At 37.7% G+C, this 26,071-nt stretch overlaps 1 protein-coding gene across 1 annotated transcript; it reads left to right on the top strand.

Moving 5' to 3' along the window:
- Positions 1-547: 547 nt before the first annotated feature.
- Positions 548-2,132, top strand: LOC145141225 (stress-related protein-like). The gene is made up of 3 exons (XM_079074534.1): positions 548-682; positions 1,115-1,339; positions 1,508-2,132. The coding sequence occupies exons 1-3, from the start codon at positions 647-649 to the stop codon at positions 1,934-1,936; spliced, it is 690 nt and encodes a 229-aa protein (XP_078930660.1). The 5' UTR covers positions 548-646; the 3' UTR covers positions 1,937-2,132.
- Positions 2,133-26,071: the final 23,939 nt, after the last annotated feature.

Raw genomic sequence — 26,071 nt, 5'->3', positions numbered from 1 at the left:
TTGACGAAGATCGATGATTGATTAACACTGGATGATGTTGATCGATGGTTTAATTGAAGAAATCTGGATGATTGTTGAAGGTTGGTGGAGAAATTTGGATGATGAACGATCGATTAGGAATGAATTTGAACTGTTATCTAATTATCCACAGGTACGTATCTGTGATTGAAGGTTATTATATCATATTTACAAGTTTGCCGGTGTGTCTTTTATACTCAGATGCTAATTAAATGATTGGCTGAGAATGATTTCCTCGTTGTCAACCTTTTTTTTACTCAATTGAACCCTCCGGCTGACGCTCCATTACCGGTATCAGTGCAAGTGCAAGGGCAGTTAGTAGGGGTTGCCGTAGTAGTCTGGATGGATTGGAACGAAGGGATGAAATATATCTGAATAATATTTTAAAGAAATAAGATCATATTTAAATACAGTAAATATATAAAAGAGAAATGTTAATACAAAAAAGTGTAATTATAATACATATAAGTTTATAAGTTTAAGGGTTATAAATGTAACTATGCAACCGACCCTTTATAAATATCGATCCATCACTAAGATATCATATATGGACACACTTTAAGATTTAGATAAACATCAGTTATTGATAGACAACTACATATCGTTTTGAACCACATTCATCTTGATCATGGGCCTCGCTGCTTCTGTTACCGATAAACCTGAGGTTCGCTTGACGTTATATTGTATTTATGTTTTTGAAAACATACTTTTTTGTTTGTATGCTTGATTTATTTGATAGAACATAACTACTATTTACTGCATCTACGGCCAAAACCCAAATCGTTTTGCTGAATTATGTTGATAGTAGTTTCAAAATGTTGTTAGAGATTGTTTGGGTTCTTTTGATCCTATCAAAACCAACAGCAAAACCTTTATGATGAATAAATTAGTCTTACAAGGACTAGGTAAAATTTCTCAATCGTCCAGTAATAATTCGTCTCATTTTCCAGAAAATAGTTTAATACCAATTAGATATCTCACCTGTGTAGTATAATCGACTCCTGATTTCTGAAACTGAAACATATTTCTCGACAAGAAACATAACATGATGAGTAGAGAATTGATTTGCTTATGGTTTCTTGTTTTCATACAAAAGGTTCAGAGCGAAGAAGAGAAGCTGAAGCACTTGGACTTTGTCGAAGATGCTGTACAGCAAGCAGTTGGTATTGCATCAACAGTATACGATTATGTAAAGGACAAAGTTGGTCCTCTTAAACCTGGCGTTGTGACGATAGAGACTACTCTCAAGAGTGTTGTTGGCCCTGCTATTGATAAGTTCCAAGATGCCAATGTTGAGGCCCTCAAGTTTGTTGATCGTAAGGTTAGCTTTTTATTTTTTTTCTCTTTCATGCACAATCTATCATGTTAATCTTTTTCGGATTCAGTACAACATGTTATGTTTTTTTCACATGCCAACACAAGGAAAAGATCAAAAGAATATGTTCTTTTGCATTCTATAGATAATGATCTTCTGGTGACGTGATTTCAGGTTGACGAGGTACTTCCTTCTGCTGTGAAGGACATAACAGCTACAGCCAAAAGCTTGTCAACTGAGGTGGTCTCCGACGTCAAGAATAATGGTTTGGTGGAAACCGCCAAAGAACTGTTAGTAAAAATCGAGCCAGCTGCTGAGGAATATGCTTCTTCAGCTTGGGAAACTCTTAGTCAAATCCCCCTTCTCACTAAAGTCGCTATGGCTTTTGCACCAGCAGCCACTTTGGTTGCTGAAAAGTACAACGAAACGGTGCAGCAAACAGCAGAAGAAGGGTACAAGGTTTCTTCATTCCTGCCATTGGTGCCCACCGAGAAGATTGCAAAGGTATTCACCATCCCTGAAGCTGAACCAGCGGAGGTTGCTGGAGGAGAAGAAGCTGCAGAGGTTCCTGGGGAAGAGGGAGAAATTGGCGAGGAAGGTTGATTGGCATCGATGTGTATGGTGACGTGGTTTTATGTTCATATTGTAAGGTAAGTGAAAATATATTATGTTGGTTTACGGGGCCGTGTATTTCTTTTGTGAAGTTTTTAAATGTAGTCGTCATGTCACTAGTTTCGGGCTTTCGAAAGAAAATATCTATGTTCATTGTCCCATTTATAATCAACAAAATTATACGTAAGAGTTAAGGTGTGATTTCAAGTTTCTTTTCTTTAATCCCTCTTTATTGTTGTATAGACTTTTATTTCGAAACAATTTGATATAAGCTTAATATATGAAGACCATTAATACCCAAATTCCACGCGATATACAGGACTAGACACCGCCCAATTCCGACAGCCAGTTCCGTAGTTAATCCCTCACAAATTACTAACATAAATCCGATAAGAAAGTTCCTTGATATTTTGCGACGTGCCTTCTTTAATGACATACTGCTTTACCGACAGATGTCAATATAATAAAGATAAGTTCAAAAGTTTCTGAGACAATAACCATAAAAAAAAAGTCGGTTGTCGGGAAGTTTACTCATTGGTTTTATAAGTTTTGCTTTTAGTGCTTGCAGCTTTTTTGTGTTTTCCGTTCAATTTTCATTTGGATTTGTACATCTTCTTTTACTCTTCGTTCCGTTTTCTTTTGCGTTTGCAATTCCCATAACCAAAAAGAAACATATATAACGTAACAAAAAATATATGATTGATAAAACAAAGGTTAGAGATATTTGTCAAAACCAGAAGATATCTTAACTTTTCTTAGAAAGTAACGTGGATATCACATCAAACGAAAAGCACATAAACACCTAATATTTATCGGTTCGATCAAGGTGACATGCGTCATAAGAGCAAAGGGAAGTATTCTTATTCATAAAGTTCTCAAATAGATATTATAAGTATAACCAACAGAGATTTGTCTACTCACTATAAGACTACAAGATACAAAGATTAAGATGCATGAATGAATTAACAAACATACTTGTTTATAGATTATGGATCAGACCTAAAACAATAATAGGTCAAGCTTATCAATCTATAGGCCCATAAAAGATGTCAACCAATCACAATCCGTCATTCAGTTGTTTCTATAACCTTTACCCATGAGAGACATTGCATTAGCACCAAACATGTACACACTACAAGGAAATGAGCAATTAGCGGCGACAAAAGTCGCCGGTAAAGGTCCAGATGTCACCGCTAAAGCTAATAGCGGCGACACATCTTCGGTAAAGAGTCACCGCTACTGCTTCGTCGCTATTGATCAGATTGTCGCCGCTAAAGACAAATGTCGCCCCTAATGCACCTGTAGCCGGTAATACTTCCTATCGCCGCTAAAGAGAATGTCGCCGGTAATAGTGTCACCAGTAATAACGTTTTTCATTTTTTTTTATATTAGCAATTTTGGGTATAATTAATTCCAAATATTGTTATGATTAATTCTATACCAAAAATTACATGACAACATCAAATTAAATACCAAATATTGTTATAATTAATCTAATACCAAAATAAAACAACCAAAAGTTTGACAATTCTAACAAGTAGCAAAGTGTGACAACAAGTATAACATACAGTAAAGCTCCTTCCTACATATCATCATCTTCGTTCCCATCATTTCCTCCTTGATTATTCTGTGATTTAAAAAACGAATAAAGCTCCTCCCTACATGTCGAGTCGTTGAGCAATGCCCGAAGATTTTCCAACTACATAATAAATAACAACATATATAAATTATAAGTTAAATTATCAAACATAAACAAAAACTACCAAAGTACCTTACTATTTCTTGCACTTAAATACAAGATATACCAAAAGTACATTGTTATGTATTGCACTTGGGACAAAAACACAATTACCAAATCCACATGCATTTTGTGACGCCAAAGTACATTGTTGTTTTTAAACTAAGACAAAAAACCAAAGTACATTGTTATTTCTTGCACATGGGACAAAAACTCAAATACCAAAGCTTTTAGAAAATAATCACCACAAAACCAAAATGACCAAATCAACATACATTTTATGATGCCAAACTACATATCTATTTTTAAACTAAGCCAAATAACCAAAGTACATTGCTATTTCTTGCACTTGGGACAAAAACCCAATTACCAAAGCTTTTAGCAATTAATCACCACAAAACCCAAATGACCAAATCAACATGCATTTTATCGCTATTTTTAAATAATCTTGCTTTACCTGTGATGGTTGTGATGATTGTGGTGGTGGTTGCGACGGCTGTGAAATCGGCGGGAGAGTAGAAGGTTTATGGCCACGTCGCTCTCCTAGTACTTTCTCAAAAGCGTCTCTTTCTTGAGCGGGTGTTAACTCACTTTCACCTTGGGTTTGTTCTAAGAGCTCTTCGACTAACCGATTATGTAATTCCCAAAAGTGAGTGACAATTAAGTATAAATAAACATTTAATTATATGATAAAATTATAATTAAATACTTACATATTGTTGTTCCGCCTCAGCAGTAACAAATACACAATCCCTACCGGTATGAGCTTTGCGAAACGTTTCTACTCTCTTAAGGTTCTGTTTAACTTTAAAAATTAGATTATATTTTAAATAAATAATTACATGTATCGTACGTTACCTTCTTATAGCAAGTACTACTATACGAGCTCGACCCCCCACGATTCACGTTTGTTTGCATTTCACGGACTTTTTTGTTCCTGTCTGAAGCAATTTTGTGTTCGTCCGTTTTGAAATACTCAACTGCTTTCTTCCGGTTATCAACCTCCATACCCTATGGAGGGTTGGCTATTGTTCTCGGGATATCTTCATACACTCCGACTAACATAAAATATTCTTTTGCGTCAGCTTTACGTTCTCGATAACTTTTTAACAAAGCTGCTTGAAAAGTCTCTGTCAACATATTAGCTTGTACATCCTGGTACATCTGATCCAAATCAAACTTTGTCTACAAAAAAAAAAGTTAACCAAGTAAAAACCAATCACAGTTAACCATATAAAATATTTTAAAATAAATAATTACCCCTAAATGTTGTAATATGGTGTCATTTATTGCAGGGGAAACTTTTTTCCAAGTCCATTTATCAAAAGGGACCATCTGTCACATTGTTTTTCAACCTTCTCGTGAAAACATATCTTTTGGCTCTCCTACGGGGTCAAATGTTATATCCCTATCATATTCCATGCTAAGCGGTTTGTCCTGGTTCTGTAAGAGCGCTTTTTCAAGCTTTATATTTTTGGCTTTGCCTCGGACTTTCCTACGTGCACGTTGCTCAACTACAAATATAATTAAAAATTATTAGAAACGGTATTTAATTTATAATAACTGAATAAAAATAGTAAATAAAAATTCATAATAAGACTTACAGTCCTGTTCGTGATGACCAGCACCTCTACCACCTGGGAAAGGTGGGTCCTCAGCTCCATCACCCCCGTGTCCACGACCCATAACAGCAGCCATGGTATACACAAACAAAAGCCTAGAAATAGTAACATTGTAGTTTTATAGCATCTTACTATTATATATATATATATATATATATATATATATATATATATATATATATATATATATATATATATATAATAGTAAGATGCTATAAAAGTACAATGTTACAAATAAAAGCATTTGCCACTCTATGAGTTTTCTTCCCACAAAAAGCATTTGCCAAAACACAACATTTGTGGACGTTTGAGATAACAAGTTGCTTATTTCAATCAACATATCCTTTCACTAGTATAATGTTGCTTTATAATGTAGTAAAATAAATATACAACAATTAACAAGTTGCTTATTTCAATCAACATATACAACAATTAAGGTTAAGTCTTTGTAACACCAAAAATTATTAATGTTTAAAATAAATAGAAGTAAATATAACCTGTGGCGGTGGAAATCAAAGAAATACTGCAGTGGTGGCGGTAGTTGCCGGTGGTGGCCAGAAAAGTCAATCAAAAACTGAAATTCAAAATATTTTGCAATTAATCACCAAATACAAATACATTCACATACACACATAATAACATCCTACTTATACCAAATACACATACTTTCATATATATATATATATATATATATATATATATATATATATATATATATATATATAATAACATCTTATTTATACAAAATACACAAATTTCACATTCATATACCAAATATACAACAAACATACATACATTCACATACACATATAATAACATCCTACTTATTCTAAATACACATAATTTCACATATATAGATAATAACATCATACTTCTACCAAATACTGATATACCACATATATATCAAACACACATACATTGACTTATACACACGAAATTTACATATAATCACATACAAATATCAAATATACGTACATGACAATTTTCAAATAATTGATACAACTACATATATTTTGCAATTACACTAATATTTCACAATAAATAAATGTAATAGAACCTTTGGTGGCATGTGGTGGTCCAGTGGTGGCGGTAGTGGCGGGTGGTGGTCGGGAACACAATCAACAAAACTGAAATTGAAATTTTTTTGCAATTAACCACTCCAATAAGCTTAAAATCAATGTTACAAGAGAAAAGGGACCGGAAATTGACCTGGCCGGAAAATCCTTGGTCTCGCCGGAAAAACTTGGTCCTCACCGGAAAATCCTTGCCCACCAATGGTATCTTCACCCAAAATTGATAAATGTGACAATATCCCACTCTAATCGACGAAAGTGACGAAGGAAGCGACGCAGACGAGAGAAACATGATTTGCAGTGAAACAGAAAAGAAAATGGGAGAAGATCGACGTTTCTGGGGTTAAGTGTGTCGACCTTTAGCGGCGACGCCTTTACCGGCGACACTTTAGGCTTTAGCGGCGACAATTCTCAATAGCGGCGACTATCAGGAGGGAATTATTACCGCGTCATTTTTCGATCTTTAGCGACGACTATTTTAGGTCTTCAGCGGCGACAAAAGTCGCCGGTATTTCCTTTATCCCTTCCACGAGCACCCTAGCCGTTAGATTGTAACCACGATCGGACGGTTCGTATCTACCATAACGTGAAAGAGCGGATCCGTATCATTCAGCCTTTAGCGGCGACACCAATAGCGGCGACGTTGGTCTTTAGCGGCGACTATTTCATTAGTCGCCGCTAAAGACCCATGTCGCCGCTAATGGTGTCGCCGTTAAATGCTGAATTTCTTGTAGTGACATGACGACACATCACATGACATGATGACATATCAGGTGCCATGATGGCGAATCAAGTGTCATTGAGTGGAACACCTTGTCAATTGTTGGCACATCATGTTTATGTCACTTTTTCTACTACTCCAACCTTCTATGAGATGGTGCATTTTAAAGAGTTTCATTACACTCCAGGAATGTCATCATAACCAATAATTCCATAACATCCAAGAGTGTCATCATATCCAAGAGTGCCATGACATTCAAAGAGTGTCATCATATTAAGATGCTTCATTAAATTTTCAAGTGCTCCAACTCTTAATTAGACGCAGAACTTTTAGCGCGATTTCCCGGAGTTAAATTAAACTCTATCTATCAGCATGTTCAAAAAAAAATCTCGACATTCGGATCTCAATGCACCAGGTTATGTGTCTTTTTTGACACTTAATGAGGGTGTAACCTCATCTGGGCCCACATGGCCTTGCTAGAGGGAAAAATCAGCTTCTTGCTTGCACATCTCTCTTCCCACGTGATCTCTCCCCTTCACTCATCCTTCTTTCTTGCACTCTATCTCAAATGTTACAAAGCATGCTCTTGATTTGATTTGGAGGGTATGGCTTCAAACAAGGGTGTGTGTGTGTGTTTGCACTATAAATAGAGTGCATTAGGAGCTCTTAACACACCTACAACCATCAGCCTCTCTTCTACCTCTCTCAATATCGATCTCTCTATATACCCTCTTTACCTTTCTCTATTATAAACACATATACACCAACACTCTATGTCACACCCCCAAACCAAGGATGACGGAAACGTCCAGGGGTGGAGGACTTCATGTATAGTATCATAACAACAATTGTAATAGTAATTGAAGCAAACACAACCAACATATATATAATTGAAAAAGTTACATCATTGTATGAATTACATGTTTACGAATCAATTACAATATGTTGACAAAATATGAAATAGTAGACGCCTTAGCGCCCCATCCTCAAAAGCACTTGGTTACCTGTTTAATGATTTCCTGAGAATACAAGTTGTTTGAAAAAGTGTCAACACAAAGGTTGGTGAGTTCATAAGCTTTTGTTTGGTATTATTAAAAGCCTTTCGTTTGTAAAAGTAGTATTTGTGTTAGAAAATCCAATATTTTCCTTAATGTGTAAATGTAGTCTTAAAACCCAAAGACCGAAATGTACAAGTAATTTGTCATATTTATAGTAAAACAATGCAAGTTTAAATCGACATAAACTCGTTAAATTTTAATGAAGTTCCCGTAAATTCCAATGTTCATTAATACTTTATGTGAGTTTATTATAACCATACTATGACCAAGGTTGCCTAAAACGACGTTCTTCAGGCGTCGGAAATGTTATGACATTTGTCACCCCAGACCTATCGGTCTAACTGTTGCATGCAGTTTAGGTGTGGGTTTGTCAAACCCAATATAGATCTATACACAACTATCACGCTCTCCCTCAAGGAGACTCTGGTTACAATACATGACTTAATGGTAATTTGAAGTAAATGTCTCACAAAGTCATTAACGGAATTACGTGTTATGAAAACTTGGTACCGTATGGCCGTACCTTGCTTAATGAAAATATCCTTTGTATAAATGTACCCTTTTTAAATGTATGTGTTATGTAATGTATCATAAACTATACCTATTATAGTTTATCAACCAAGGGTAGTACGTAGTAATGTATGCAAACTATATTCAAAATAGTTTATTAAATGTTTGAATGTATCGGTTGTACTTTGATTATAATCACTTGTTATTCTTTATATTTTATATGTCCAAATCCATTTGTAAACTGATGTGTGTCTAAATATTAAGATAAAATGTCATATATTACAATAACATATAATCACATAAAGATATACACCTTGCTCAACATGTTACAAGGTGAAATGAAATTGACAGCAACTTTTCGTTGAATACAGTTTCTGTTACTGTTCTTAGAAAATTTATAGAAAATCATCAAAGCTCTAAATCCAAATCCGCAAATTCTGAGAGTTTGGAATATGAGTCTAGTTTGTTTGTAAATTTTATCATGATTTTTAGTGATCTCTAACAGAGGTGAAAATGTTCATAATCACAGACTGGTCCGGGTTTGCCTCTGAAGAAAGAAATCCCTGGAGAAAGCCTTGAAGTTGAGAGAAAAGATGAGAGAATTTTGGAGAGTGTTCTTTGGTTGTTAAGTGTAGAATGAAAGGACTTTATGGAGAATGAGGAGATAGGATCAATCCTCCAGCTCTTAGAACGTGGGAAGAGCTGGAGATTGGGTGTAAAGGTCCACTAAGGTGACAAGGAGTAGTGGGAAAGAGTCGCTGATCATAGAGTGAGGTGGTGGTGGTTTGCTTTTGCTATAAATTAAGGAAAAGCAAATATTCCCTCAATAATTAGTTCAACCACTAATTCTTTTAATATATTTTTATAAAAACCCTGGAGATTTATATATTTTGGGGCCTTAGTTTATAAAATAAAGTTTTGGGTGAAAATCCCACGTTAAAATAATGAAAAACGGAGTTAAAACGAAGTCGTAGTCGAAAAACCGGTAAAAAGGGGCCGTCTGCGAGACCCCTCGCATGGAGGCCGGATTCGGACCCTCGCATGCGAGGCTGCTGTCTGATGGCTTCGGATTCGGTCTCCTGAGAGGCTTCAGCTTCGGTCCTGATGAGAGGCTTCGGATCCGAGGCCTCGGATGAGAGGCTTCGGTCCTGAAGCTTCAGTTCCAGGTCCTTAAGGCTATTTTACCCGTTTTTACCCCGTTTCAAGCGATTTTTGACCCGGTTAAGGGTCGATATGACCCAAATGATTACAAAAAGTTAAAGTAACTTTTGAGAGAGATTTGGGAGAGATTTGGGAGAGATTTCAAATAGAAAGAGATAGAGTGAAAACGATTTAGAGAGGTTTCGTTTGTGATTAGTTTGAGTGTCCGGCTTCACAACGCAAGGTTCGTAAACCCCGTCAAACCGTGTTTTAGTGTCGTATACAATCCCGATGATTGTGCAATAGTGTTTTATCGCTTTGGTTTGTTGTTTAGCACTATTAAGGCTAAGGAAAATCAAACACATGAACTTTCCAAATGATGATTTCTCATTAAAATAGCGAATTGTATAGTGATTACATAACGTAAACCCTAACATACAAGGGTTATTGGAGTTGACCGGTTTGACTTGTTGACTTTGTTTGACTTTGACTTGACCGAAATTTGACGGTTGTCACATCATCCCCCCGTTAGAAGAAATTTCATCCCGAAATTTTCATTTTGACTGGGATTTCAAGAGTTTGGGAAGAGATGTGGATACTTTTGTTTCATCTGATCCTCGCGTTCCCAGGTGAATTCGGGTCCTCGTTTAGCGTTCCAACGGACCTTCACGATGGGAATACGACTTTGTTTCGTTCGTTTGATTTCCCGATCCATGATTTCGACTGGTTCCTCCACGAAGTGGAGATTTTCGTTAACTTCGATTTCGTCGAGTGGTATTACGAGTGTCTCATCAGACAAACACTTCTTTAGGTTCGACACGTGAAATGTGGGATGTACTTTGTCGAGTTCCTGAGGTAATCGAAGTTTATATGCTACTGGCCCAATCCTAGCAAGGATTTCGAATGGCCCGATGTACCTTGGATTTAGTTTCCCGCGTTTGCCGAATCGTATCATTCCTTTCCAAGGGGAAACTTTTAGTAGTACACGATCACCCACCTGGAATTCCAAGGGTTTGCGTCGTTTGTCTGCGTAACTCTTTTGCCGATCGCGAGACGCTTTCAGTCTTTCTCGAATTTGAACGATTTTTTCTGTGGTTTCCCTTATGATTTCAGGGCCAGTGAGGGTGCTATTAGAGACTTGCCCTCTAGCTAGCTGTGTATCCCCCACCTCAGCCCAACACAGGGGTGATCTGCATTTGCGACCGTAAAGAGCTTCGAATGGAGCGACTTTGATGCTAGTATGATAGTTGTTATTGTAGGAGAATTCGATAAGCGGTAGATGGGTATCCCATGCTTTACCGAAGTCTATCACACAAGCTCTTAACATGTCTTCCAACGTTTGAATGGTTCGTTCGCTCTGTCCGTCGGTTTGTGGGTGGTAGGCCGTACTCATGTCAAGCCTAGTTCCCAATGATTTTTGTAGATACTGCCAAAACCGTGAGGTAAATCTACTATCTCTATCGGAGATAATGGATATCGGCACACCATGGAGTCGTACAATCTCTTTGATGTACGTTCTAGTCAGCTTCTCCATCTTGTCGGTTTCTTTTATCGGTAGGAAGTGTGCTGATTTGGTCAATCTGTCTACGATTACCCATATGGTGTCAAGCCCGCCCGATGTCTTAGGCAGCTTGGTTATGAAGTCCATGGTTATTCGTTCCCACTTCCACTCAGGTATATCCGGCTGTTGTAATAGCCCGGATGGTTTCTGGTATTCGATTTTGACCTTGGCGCAAGTCAGACACTTGCTCACATAGGTAGCAATCTCAACTTTCATGTTCGGCCACCAGTATAATTTCTTGAGGTCCAGATACATCTTATCTGACCCGGGATGGATGGAATATCGAGTCTTGTGTGCTTCATTCATGATGACGTCTCGGAGTCCACCGAACTTTGGTGTCCAGATTCGATTCATGAGATAACGTACTCCATCATCCTTGACTTCTAAGTTTTTATCCATTCCCCTTAACGTCTCTCCTGCCACCTTTTCTGGTTTCAAAGCTTCTAGTTGAGCTTCCTTGATTTGTATGGTCGTGTGGGAATGGATCGTCATTGTTAAGGATTTTACTCGGCGGCCCGAGTACTCCTTCCTGCTTAGAGCATCAGCCACTACATTGGCCTTGCCCGGATAATAACGAATTTCGCACTCGTAGTCATTCAGCAACTCTACCCATCTCCTCTGTCGCATGTTGAGCTCTTTCTGATTGAGGATATGCTGAAGACTTTTGTGATCAGTGAAGATAGTGCATTTCGTGCCGTAGAGGTAGTGTCTCCAGATCTTCAAAGCGAATACCACTGCTCCTAATTCCAGGTCGTGCGTAGTATAATTAACCTCGTGCGTCTTAAGCTGTCTTGATGCATACGCGATAACCTTCCCTCTCTACATGAGCACACATCCGAGGCCTTGATTCGAAGCATCACAGTACACTACGAAGTCTTCGGTTCCCTCTGGGAGAGACAAGATCGGTGCGCTGCATAGGGCTTGTTTTAACGTTTGGAAAGCAGTTTCTTGTTTATTTTCCCACTTGAATATCACACCTTTCTGCGTCAAGGTGGTGAGTGGTTTCGCAATCTTGGAGAAGTTTTGTATAAATCTTCGGTAGTAGCCAGCAAGCCCAAGGAATTGTCGAATTTCGGTTGGCGTCTTGGGTGCTGACCAATTCTCGATTTCCTTGATCTTGGAGGGATCCACATGTATGCCTTTCTCACTTACCACATGGCCAAGGAAATCCACTTCTCTAATCCAGAATTCACACTTAGAGAACTTAGCATAAAGCTTCTCCGCTCTTAGTGTCTCTAGCACTTGGCGTAGATGTAGGCGATGCTCTTCTTTGCTTCGCGAGTAGATCAAGATATCGTCGATGAATACGATTACAAACTTGTCTAGGTAGGGTCGACACACTCTATTCATTAGGTCCATGAATACCGCAGGTGCGTTTGTTAAACCGAAGGACATCACCACAAACTCGTAGTACCCATAGCGAGTTCTGAATGCAGTTTTGGGAATATCTTCTTCTTGAACTCGTAGTTGATGATAACCTGACCTTAGGTCGATCTTTGAGAAGAAATTTGCTCCTTGGAGTTGGTCGAAAAGGTCGTCGATTCGGGGTAGAGGATATCGGTTCTTGATGGTGAGTTTGTTTAGTTCCCGATAGTCGATGCACATGCGAAAGGATCCGTCCTTCTTCTTTACAAAAAGGACTGGTGCTCCCCAAGGTGAGAAGCTTGGTCTGATGAACCCTTTGCTCAAAAGCTCGTTCAACTGACTGGACAACTCTTGCATTTCTGTTGGTGTGAGGCGGTATGGAGCTCTGGCTACGGGGGTAGCTCCGGGTATTAAGTCAATTATGAAATCGACTTGTCGTGCGAGTGGTACACCAGGAAGATCTTCTGGGAACACATCCGGGAAGTTACACACTTCGGGGATGTCTTTGATGTCTTTCACGTCTTGTTTCTTGTCTACTACGTGGGCCAAGAAGGCGTGGTACTCCTTCCGGAGATACTTTTGGGCTTTGATGCATGAGATGATTTGTAAATTCGCACTAGGTTTGTCACCATAGATGAGAAGGGTTTCGTCATTTGGTAGATTGAGGCGAACGGCCCTTTCGTAACATAGAATGTCGGCACGGTGAGGAACTAACCAATCCATCCCGATGATTACGTCGAAGCTTTTTATGGTGACCGGAATCAGGTCAATTTTAAATGTATGGTTGTCTAGAGTGAGAGTACACTCTGAGTATATATCGCTAGTGCGTTCTACTTTCCCATTTGCCATTTCTACTACATAAGTATCCTTTAGTGATTGGGGATTTTGTTCAAGTAATTGTTTATATTGGTGGCTCACGAAACTCCTCTCCGCTCCACTATCGAATAGTACGCATGCATAAGAGTTATTGAGGAGAAACGTACCGGTAACCACCGCGGGATCCTCAACTGCTTCCCCATGTCCTATTGCCAGGATTCTTCCTACTCCACCAGCATTAGGGGCTTGTGCTTTGGGGCAGTTTCTTTTGAAGTGACCTGCGTCTCCACAGTTGTAGCAGGTTCGGGTTGCCCCCGTACTGGCGACTTGGTTGATTGGTCGAGCCGGCGCTTTACAGAAACGAGCAGTGTGCCCCTTCCTGTCGCAGTTGTTACAGTGCATTTCCCTACAAGCACCATTGTGGTGAAAGTTGCACTTGTTGCACTTGGGTAGGGTTCCAGCATATGGCTTCGGTGGTGCAGTAGTGGCAGCATTAGTGGCAGCATGGACAGCAACAGTTTGTTGCTTCTTAGCGGGGTCCTGTGCTGGTTGGCTCTTCTTTTGGTTCCAGAACTTCCTTTTGTTGTTTCCCCCTTTTGATTGATCAGTGGTGGTGGTTGTAGTATTATGACCGGCTCGGTGGTCAACAAGTTGTTGTGCCAGCTCCCTGGCACTGTCAAAAGTAGTTGGCCTTGAAGCCAGGACACTACTTTGCACTTGGGGAGACAGTCCCCAAAGGTATCGCTCCACCTTTTTCTCCTCCGGAGTAACCATTGTTGGGCAGAGGAGAGCCAATTCATTGAATCGGGTGGTGTAGGTTTCAAGGTCGGAGCCCGTCATCCTGAGGTTCCAAAGTTCTTGTTCCAGCTTTTGAATTTCACCTCTCGGGCAGTACTCCTTCATCATCAAGGTTTTTAGTTCTGCCCAGGATATGGAGCTAGCCACTTCGAGAGTAAGTGAATTAATCCGACAGTTCCACCAAGTAAGGGCCCGGCCGGTGAAAGTGAAGGCTGCGAACTTAACTTTGCTCGCTTCGGGGCAAGAGCACACTTGAAAGACTACTTCAGTCTTTTCAAACCATTGCATTAAAGTGATGACTCCCCCGCTCCCATTGAAGTTGTCGGGTTTGCCATTGGTGAAGTCTTTGTAGGAACACTCTCTTGTACGCCACGTACTGTCTCCGTGGTTAGAGTTTGTAGCACCCGATCCAGAACCACCAGCTCCGTTTGTCCCTATCTGCGATATTGCGGCCGCTACGGCTGCTGTTACTGCAGCCTGGAACATCGCAGGATCAAACTGTGGAGGCAGCGGCGGAGGAGGTGTTGCTGTGTTGCCGGAAGGTCTTGGTCTTCTCCTTGGCGGCATGGTTCTGTCATAAGTCGTAAACCAATGTACTTTTAGTAAAAGTATATTTATAGGAAGAGAAATCTTTTATACATAAAGTATATTATTACGTTGTTTTCCGGTATGTTTACGATACATATGATTTTATACTTTTAATTGACCCAATACATTGGGTTATGAGGTAAAATGAAAGTATAAAATATTTTATTTGAGTTTCCTTGTTTCCAAGTATATGACTGTTTGTAAAAGTTTCACCTATACTAATTTAGTCGGGACATAATTAATATATTATATTTTAAAATGATCTTTATCAGTTACTTAATTAGTTGCAAAGTGCATACCAGTCATATGTGATTAAGATATAATAGTCCTTCGAATAGATGACCCTAACTCCAAGACCACAACCAAACAAGGACAGGAAGTGAAACAAAGATACATAAATTCTAAGTCTATAGCATCTTAGTTACATATGACCTTAGTGCATCCACTTAGCAGCTATTGATCTATAAATAAAGACCTATTTAATTCTCAGATAATTTATTATAGTAACACAAAATACTCCTATAGTATTTGTAAATGTTTAGTTTTGAGTTCTTAAAGTATCCTTTGTAGTGTGTTATTAGGTTTGTTAGATTTGTTGCCCATCCTGACCATCCCCCGGTATATGCAAGTCAATTCCCGGACAGATATAGTTGATCAGGCTATATCCTTCCCAGATTTAATCCACATATACTAAGGCATACTCAAAATGTTCAACTCTTCTTCTTTTGCTTTATGTTTTCGCTAGTTATGATACCATGCGAGCATGTAATGTATGTATGTATACTTTAATCAAGAAAATCATTTATTTTCTAAGAGTATATTTATTTGAAAAATGCACAAATCAGAGACTATTAGTCCCAATTGTGTTTATAGTTTGTATATCTTATGTGGTTTGATATACTTAATTCACTATAAACTGTGCTCTGATACCAATCTGTCACACCCCCAAACCAAGGATGATGGAAACGTCCAGGGGTGGAGGACTTCATGTATAGTATCATAACAACAATTGTAATAGTAATTGAAGCAAACACAACCAACATATATATAATTGAAAAAGTTACATCATTGTATGAATTACATGTTTACGAATCAATTACAATATGTTGACAAAATATGAAATAGTAGACGCCTTAGCGCCCCATCCTCAAAAGCACTTGGTTACCTGTTTAATGATTTCCTGAGAATACAAGTTGTTTGAAAAAGTGTCAACACAAAGGTTGGTGAGTTCATAAGCTTTTGTTTGGTATTATTAAAAGCCTTTCGTTTGTAAAAGTAGTATTTGTGTTAGAAAATCCAATATTTTCCTTAATGTGTAAATGTAGTCTTAAAACCCAAAGACCGAAATGTACAAGTAATTTGTCATATTTATAGTAAAACAATGCAAGTTTAAATCGACATAAACTCGTTAAATTTTAATGAAGTTCCCGTAAATTCCAATGTTCATTAATACTTTATGTGAGTTTATTATAACCATACTATGACCAAGGTTGCCTAAAACGACGTTCTTCAGGCGTCGGAAATGTTATGACATTTGTCACCCCAGACCTATCGGTCTAATTGTTGCATGCAGTTTAGGTGTGGGTTTGTCAAACCCAATATAGATCTATACACAACTATCACGCTCTCCCTCAAGGAGACTCTGGTTACAATACATGACTTAATGGTAATTTGAAGTAAATGTCTCACAAAGTCATTAACGGAATTACGTGTTATGAAAACTTGGTACCGTATGGCCGTACCTTGCTTAATGAAAATATCCTTTGTATAAATGTACCCTTTTTAAATGTATGTGTTATGTAATGTATCATAAACTATACCTATTATAGTTTATCAACCAAGGGTAGTACGTAGTAATGTATGCAAACTATATTCAAAATAGTTTATTAAATGTTTGAATGTATCGGTTGTACTTTGATTATAATCACTTGTTATTCTTTATATTTTATATGTCCAAATCCATTTGTAAACTGATGTGTGTCTAAATATTAAGATAAAATGTCATATATTACAATAACATATAATCACATAAAGATATACACCTTGCTCAACATGTTACAAGGTGAAATGAAATTGACAGCAACTTTTCGTTGAATACAGTTTCTGTTACTGTTCTTAGAAAATTTATAGAAAATCATCAAAGCTCTAAATCCAAATCCGCAAATTCTGAGAGTTTGGAATATGAGTCTAGTTTGTTTGTAAATTTTATCATGATTTTTAGTGATCTCTAACAGAGGTGAAAATGTTCATAATCACAGACTGGTCCGGGTTTGCCTCTGAAATGACAGGCAGTTTTGTAAAAATCACCATAAATTGTAGAAAAATCATATGGAGATGTGCAAGTAGCTATTTTAAAGCTAAGAGTTTGAACTACTTGCACCTGAAACAGTTTTGAAAACTAAAATATTTAAGTTGACCAAAATAGTCCGTGATCGAAGTTCATCTTTTCTGATGTAATCTGATAGAAAAAGTTTAATTGTGTTCTTGATGATTTTACTTGTATTCCCCCCTTAAAACTTAAGAAAAACATGTAAATGTAGGGGTATGAACTCACCTTATGTGGTTTCAGTAGATGAAAGTGAGAGAGAGGAAGTATTCAACCCAAGAACACTAAGAAGATGTCTTGATGATTCGAGAATCTAACACCGAATAAGATGGAATTTGTGTAAGATATCATTGATTTGAGTATAATGGAGTGTAATAATTATATGAATGATGAAGATACTTACTAATTGAAGAAAGAAATCCCTGGAGAAAGCCTTGAAGTTGAGAGAAAAGATGAGAGAATTTTGGAGAGTGTTCTTTGGTTGTTAAGTGTAGAATGAAAGGACTTTATGGAGAATGAGGAGAGAGGATCAATCCTCCAGCTCTTAGAACGTGGGAAGAGCTGGAGATTGGGTGTAAAGGTCCACTAAGGTGACAAGGAGTAGTGGGAAAGAGTCGCTGATCATAGAGTGAGGTGGTGGTGGTTTGCTTTTGCCATAAATTAAGGAAAAGCAAATATTCCCTCAATAATTATTTCAACCACTAATTCTTTTAATATATTTTTATAAAAACCATGGAGATTTATATATTTTGGGGCCTTAGTTTATAAAATAAAGTTTTGGGTGAAAATCCCACATTAAAATAATGAAAAACGGAGTTAAAACGAAGTCGTAGTCGAAAAACCGGTAAAAAGGGGCCGTCTGCGAGACCCCTCGCATGGATGCCGGATTCGGACCCTCGCCTGCGAGGCTGCTGTCTGATGGCTTCGGATTCGGTCTCCTGAGAGGCTTCAGCTTCGGTCCTGATGAGAGGCTTCGGATCCGAGGCCTCGGATGAGAGGCTTCGGTCCTGAAGCTTCAGTTCCAGGTCCTTAAGGCTATTTTACCCGTTTTTACCCCGTTTCAAGCGATTTTTGACCCGGTTAAGGGTCGATATGACCCAAATGATTACAAAAAGTTAAAGTAACTTTTGAGAGAGATTTGGGAGAGATTTGGGAGAGATTTCAAATAGAAAGAGATAGAGTGAAAACGATTTAGAGAGGTTTCGTTTGTGATTAATTTGAGTGTCCGGCTTCACAACGCAAGGTTCGTAAACCCCGTTAAACCGTGTTTTAGTGTCGTACACAATCCCGATGATTGTGCAATAGTGTTTTATCGCTTTGGTTCGTTGTTTAGCACTATTAAGGCTAAGGAAAATCAAACACATGAACTTTCCAAATGATGATTTCTCATTAAAATAGCGAATTGTATAGTGATTACATAACGTAAACCCTAACATACAAGGGTTTTTGGAGTTGACCGGTTTGACTTGTTGACTTTGTTTGACTTTGACTTGACCGAAATTTGACGGTTGTCACACTCTACCACCATTCCACCACCCAAAACCCACCCAATACATCCCTTATAACCCCTCCTTTAGCCCCACCTCCAGCCAGCCCTCCACTTCGTCATAATCTCCTCCAAAACAGAAGAGAAAACCGGTGATAGCAGCCACCGGAGTCCCCCCTGCCATCTCGTCACCACCCGTTGCCACAACCAAAACAACCCCTTCATCACCCTGCATTGTTGTTGGGTTGTTGCTTTGTGAAGTCTACCATCCCCCTCTGACCTCGTCTTCACCAGAAAACCAAGAAAACCGGCAACAGGAGGCTGCCAGACTTCATTCATCTTCATCGCCACCCCACTGTTGCCTTGTGCCACTACCATCAACCACCTTCTTCGACCTCCATCACCATCGTAAGTCTCCTTCAAACACCTCTTACTCCTTTGTGCTTACCCTTCGTCAATCACAGAAAAACCATAGGACCATTCATATTTTTTTGTTCGAGTATACATGCTACAACGAAGCACACGAGGGTTTACCTCCTGTACAATGCTTCATGTACTGTTCCAAGATACATTTGAGATTAATTCAAAATCCCCTATCTTGAAAATTCTTTTCAAAATCAGTCCCAATGCTCCAAACTTAAAATAAAAGTTTCAAAATCTACCATATCTTGGAAAAATCCTTTCAAATGAATCCAAGGTTTTAATACCAAAACTTAATAAATTTATTTTTAAATAATATTGATTAATTTTGTGTTAAATAAACTTCACATTAAATAAATATTTAGAAATTTAAAATTTTAAATTAAAATTTTGGAAGATATTAAATTTAATTTTTTTAGATAAAATTTATTTAAATAAATTTTGGATTAACAAAACTTTGGAAATTATTAAATAAGTCATTTACTTAGTTAAAATACCAAATACCCTCCACGTTTACTTAGAAAACCCAATTTATCTCAGAGTATCGTGTTCACGGGAATGTATACCAGTTTCCTCGCATCAATTCTCATAACAAATCGACTATCACAATATAAGGTGAGTGTTACGGCCCCTCTTTTGTATTTACTTATTTTGGGGGGAGAATACATGTACCAAGTATTATAAATTATACAAAAGTATTACTACCCTACATTTTGACTGCTTATGGTACAGGGAATCTGGTTTAAAGAGCCTCTTGGTTTTAAGTCCTAGACTCATGGATTCAAGTGGTTAAGTAAATTTACTTACTTTCGTTAGTGTTAAGTCATTGTCCTAAGTCCTCTGGTCTTAGCTTAACTAAACATGTTGTTATGTTAAGTACTTAATTCTTAGTTTTAAGTCCTAGCCTCATGGATTCAAGTCTCAATTGATCCTAATGTTGTATTAATTGTTAAATACTTAAGTGTTAACTTGCTATTTGCTATAGGTTTGATCATGTTTCTTAATTCTTAACTAATGATGATGATCATATGAGAGTTGATGTGGAAGATCTTGATAAAATAATTAGATGCCTTGGTTGATGTGGACTTAGAGGAAGATTCCATGACTTATGTAAGATTATGTTTCAAACATTTACACTTCTGAGTTTTGACATTTGATATTACTATTATATATTTTTTATGTTTATATATACTAATTATGCATGATATAAAAATACTGATATCCCACTGATAACCCACCGCGATAACCTATATCTCAAATATCATCCCTTGACCGATATTTGATTTTCGACCGCTGTAACTGCCTAGGTAAGGATAATACAACTATTGAAATAACATATGCCTTCTTACTATGGAGTTTATACAATAAACATAATTAGTTTATAAAAGTTAGTGCCTTATACTACACATGCATGCCATTTATGCTTGGGTTTTATATACTCTATACAAATTCATTATTCCTAATAACTTAGGCTGAGAGCTTTACAACTACCTTAGTTAAGAACTTTTTAGTGAGACTATATTCATTAGCTAAGTCAATCACTTAGTATACCCACACTACTATAACCATTAATATTCAAAGCGAGATACATATGTATAGATCTATACGGGGTTGACATCCCCACCTGTGGTTGCTAGCTACAGCCTCGATCGATCAATCGCAACAGGTGATAGGTGTCTACATTTGTTACTTCAACGTCAAATGAAGCGTTGTAAGGGGGTACATTCAGTTACATAGCTCGATTATAGGACTCACTACGAATATTAACTAGAAACTCTCATTTACTACAAACCATGGATTTGGTTGTTTTCAAAGTATTTTTAAGTATGGTTATTCTTACAAAGGCAATACTTTTTAGACTTTTTTTTAAAGTATTTTACTGTGGTTAGCAGAAAACCTATAACTCTCACCAACCTTGTGTTGACTTTCAAACTACATGTATTCGCAGGGAATCAATGATTTCAAGCATACTCAGACATTTGAAAATCATGGATTGCAGACACTTTAAATTCCTAGTTTTTGTAATGGTAAGCCTAACTATTTTGGCAATTCATGTATTACTATTATTTGTATGAACCTTGTATTCAAACTTAAATAAGGAATACAAATGTTGTTTTGTTTATTTTTGTACTTGTGCTATATATTTAGTTTATCTATGATCCATGAACTTAGTCGCACAGCCCGACGTGTTCCGCCGCCTCGGCCGGGGGTGTAACTGATTGGTATTAGAGCCAAATTGGCTATAGAGAACTCGTATCCTCGAAAGAGGAATACAACTATAGTAACTAGCTTCTAATAAAAGTATTATTGATAATAACACTACTTCTCGACTACTTACGGTACATGGAATCTGGTTTGAACGGCCATTTGGGCTGCTGGATTCAGAACAGCTTAATTGCCAAAATGATCCTGCCCTCCAGTGCATCATGTTTGGCCCTCATCTGTGATCGGTAGTCTTGAAGTACAAAAAAAAAATTAATAATACTACAAAGCCTACCAACCATAATATATAAGAGTTTCTATATACTCTGACTTGCGATGAGAACACTTAATAAAAATTCTAAACATCCCTTCAACTAAAACTACCAACTCAACCCTTTAGGTCAGACGCCTCAACTAAGGTTAGTATCGTACATAAGCCATACCACAAATAAACCTGGAACGCACGGATATGTTATTTATGGTCGGGCCGGTGCACAACCAAACCCGAGCAAGGAGTTTGACAAACTACAATGATTGAGAGTTTTAGAAGATGAAGAATGTTCTCAAGATTTGTTACAGCTACCTAGTACCCTAGAAACTTTGTGCCAATCTTAAAACACTTACGCAATTTTAAATACTTATATATTTAAAAAATTTACTGACATACTCGAAACCCTTTTATGTAGATGGCATATTTACTTGACGACCATCCAGAATGGATGCAAATTGCAGATCCTGATGATTTGTAGGAAGTTCTGTTGCATCTAGCTGGGGATCCATACCTTCCCTAGGATGCTTCAACTGATCACCCAGAGGAGGATGATCCTATGGAGGATGAAGAGTTCGACGATGAGGGCATATTTCTAGATGCCCAACAGATTGACGATGATGGTCCTATCGAGGACGAGGAGGATCTTGCGGAGGAGGAACCTGTCACATCCCCGAATTCACGGTCATTTTAAAAATTTTATTTATGCTTATTAAAAAATCAGAGTATCCATTTTAAAGAAAAATATTGCGGAATTTGTTCCCAGACAATATGATAAATATATTATCAAAGCATTTCCAAAGAAATGTATTTTTTTATATTAAAACATTGGGATGTCATCGTCAATAAAGAAACATAAGCATAGAAAGACCTTACATTTATTTACACTAATGATTTACATCTCCTTTCAAACATTGGGATGTCATCGTCAGTGTAATGTATCTTCGTATCGACACCTGTGATACAAATAAACTGAGTGGGTCAGGTTGGGAAAACTGGTGAGTACATAGGGTTTTCAACCCACAATAATATAATTATTATATTTAGTCATCAAACAATTAACCCAACTTCTCATCCCCATTATCTTCTTTATTCTTAAGGATCTACCCTAAGAATCATCTATTCTTCATTCATTCATTCCTAAGGATTGTCCTAACGAATAGGCACGAAGTCCATCGCTGCCAGGGTTTATCCAACAGGCACTAAGTCCATAGTTTTCGATGTTATGTATTAGGCACTAAGTCCATAGCTGCCAATATTCATTTATAGGGCACTATATCCATAGCTGCCAACGTTCATTTGAAAGGAACTAAGTCCATTGCCGCCAGACTTTTTAGAGTACATCTGGTGGACACGTACTTCATAAACACCTACACGTTGCGAGCCTACTAGCGTTCCACTGGACTGTCTAGAATAGTTCGTGGTCATCATCTATATTCTGCTAGATGACTGGATCATCGTTTAAGCCAGGGCTTCTCATCATCTATATCACCTTTCAACTCTCATCATTCATCTACTCATCTTTACCCAATATATTTATAGGTATAAAAATACATATAGAGTTTAAATCACGTAAAACATGTATAAATCGTTCATCTAGCATAGATAATAGGAACACAAATAATAAGCACATATAACATGTATTAATATTAAATACGTCATGTCTATATGTAAGATAAAAGTAACTATGCACTCACTTGTTAAAGTGACGACTCGATATTCGGGCAACACTTCGCTTCTTACAATTGTCTTCTCCTTTGACGAAACCTAGTATTATTATCACTAAGTTTTAGTCTAATATTTATTGCGACTAATTATTAGTCTAGTTTTAGCATTAACTCCAAGTCTACTTCATGATCTATCGAGTAATGAATAACCAGGTAGGATCATATCGGAGGTAGGGTCCGTTTGGTATACGAAGTATACTGTTTGAAAATCTCACTTTAAACACCTCACTAAATCATAGCCTAGACATCATCCCCGTAAGTAGATCAATTAGTATAACGACTTGGAATAGCTGATAAATCTTGTTAATAGGTTCATAATAACGATAATGAACTTAAACATAAGTTATACTAAAAGTAGGGTAAGCACAATTCACTTACAAGGGAGTTTAGCGAGGAATCGATCCTTGCGCGGGCAGAACTTGTGAGTCGAAAGTTCTTCCTCTCGGGGCCTTCTGGCGCTCCAGGACTCGCCTCTAAGACTTAGGATGTGACAACCGTCAATTTTTGGCCAAGTCAAAGTCAACTAAAGTCAACAAGTCAAACCGGTCAACTCATCTAACCCTTGTACATTAGGGTTTCCATTATATTTCTTATTGAACAACTCGCAATCTTAATACAAAGTATCACTTAGAGTTTTCACGTGTTCGGAAATTTTAAACCCTAATCAGGGCAAGCGATGAAACTACTCGATAAAACATTATTCCTTAACCCTCGGGGGCATATAACAATCATAACAAGACTTAACGAGATGTACAAACCTTGCGTTACAAAGCCAAACACTCAAAAAGGTCACAAAAGTAGTCTCTCTAAATCTCTTTCACTCTAACTCTCCCAAAACTCTCTAAGAAGGAGAAATCTCTCAAGAATGTCAAATCTCTCCCAAATCTCTCCACGTATGTGAAATCTCTCCCAAATCTCTCTTTGTGGGAGAAATCTCTCCAAGAATGCGAAATCTCTCCCAAATCTCTCCAAGTATGAGAAATCTCTCCAAGTGTGTGAAATCTCTCCCAAATCTCTCTCAAAAGTTCCTTTAACGTTTTACAATCATTCGGGCCATCCCGACCCTTAACCGGGTCAAAAACCGCTTAAAACGGGGTAAAAACGGGTAAAATAGACTTAAGGACCCGAAACCCCTCTTAAAGGGCCGAACCCCTTAGGGCCGAAGGTCCCTATAGGGACCGAACTGCTGAAGGACCGAAGCTGCCATGAACCGAACTTACCTTCGGACCGAACCCTCCCTCTCGGGCCCGAACCTCGGACGAACCGAACCCGAAGCCTTCGCTTCCTACCTTCGCCTTCGGGCTATTTCGCTTCTTACCCTTTCGCTCCATTTCGCCTTCGGGCCCAGCAGCATTAGGACCGAACCTCGGCCCAGAACCGAGAGGTCTCGTAGGTAGGCCAATTTCACCCGGTTTTCGACTAGTTTTGCATTTTAGGCCCGCTTTTAATTATTTTAACGCGGGATTTTCACCCAAAACTTTATTTTAACATATAAGGCCCCATATTTATTAATTTATCACGTTTTTGGGGATAAATCTTATCCAAGAAGAGTGGGTGAAGTACAAGAGGTGGAGTGTTGACTTTTCTTTAGTTTATGACACAAGCAACCACCCCCACACCCACTCCATGACCAGCCACAGTCATTCCACCATACCTAGGTCATGTCAATGTACTTTCTCATCATTTCCAACCATTTCCCACGTTCTTAGAGCTGGAACATCCACCCTCTCTCCTCACACTTCATTCATTCTCTCATTTTCCACCAAGAATCACACTCCAAACTCTCTCATCTTTCTCTCTCAATTTCGGGAACTTCAAGGCATACTCCAAGGCTTTTCTCCTTCATTTGGTAAGTATCATCATCTTTCTTATGATTATTACACATCCTCCTACTCAAAATCATAGATTACTTACACAAATTCCATCACATTAGTGTTAGGTCTTCGAATCTTCAAGCATCTCCCAAGTGTTCTTGAGTTGAACACTTCTTTTCTCCATCATCCATCTACTGAAATCACTCAAGGTGATTTCATACCCCTATCTTTTCATGTTTTTCTTAAGTTTTAAGGGGGGGAATACAAGTTAAACCACCAAGAACACAACTAAACTCATTTAACAGCCTTCATTAGAAAAGTTCAACTCCATTCACGGACTGTTTTGGTCAACTTAAACATTTTAGTTTTCAAAACTGTATTAGGTGTAAATATTTCAGTTTCATACCTTTAAAATGACTACTTGCACATCACCATACGATTTGTCTACGATTTATGGTGATTTTTACAAAACTACCTATCATTTCAGAAACAAATTCGGACCAGTCTGTGAATATTAAAATTTTAACACAAGTTAAAGACTTCTAAAAATCATAATAAAAATTATGAAAAAACTAGACACATTTTATGAACTCTCATAATTTACGGATTCAGTTTTCGACTTCGTATGAGTTTTCTATGATTTTTCTAAAACAGTGCAGAAAGCTTAAAAACTAGTTAACAACTTATAACTTTCATAACACTTTGTATTATGTTGAGCAAAGTGTATAACAATAAGTTCTAAATATTGAATGTAATTTCTTGTTAGTTTATCATCATAAACTGAAATTTAGTCATTCATGATAAGATTTTTCATTCATTTCGAACACATATAATAAGCTATAATAAGCATAGTTTATGGATTCATAGCACTAATGTATTTTCATAAAAGAGTC

The sequence above is a fragment of the Lactuca virosa genome, chromosome 9, assembly GCF_052849685.1.
Source record: "Lactuca virosa cultivar CGN04683 chromosome 9, Lactuca_virosa_CGN04683_v6, whole genome shotgun sequence".
In the NCBI taxonomy this organism is placed as follows: domain Eukaryota; kingdom Viridiplantae; phylum Streptophyta; class Magnoliopsida; order Asterales; family Asteraceae; genus Lactuca; species Lactuca virosa.
Note: the sequence above shows the minus strand (reverse complement) of the source record. Positions and strands in the feature narration are given on the sequence as shown.

What these genes read in the sequence shown, in the direction of transcription:
- LOC145141225 (XM_079074534.1), top strand. Translation starts at nt 647, where the DNA reads ATGGGCCTCGCTGCTTCTGTTACCGATAAACCTGAG. An exon ending in CTGTTACCGATAAACCTGAG is followed by an intron (nt 683 to 1,114) that starts GTTCGCTTGACG and finishes TTCATACAAAAG; the next exon opens with GTTCAGAGCGAAGAAGAGAA. An exon ending in TCAAGTTTGTTGATCGTAAG is followed by an intron (nt 1,340 to 1,507) that starts GTTAGCTTTTTA and finishes ACGTGATTTCAG; the next exon opens with GTTGACGAGGTACTTCCTTC.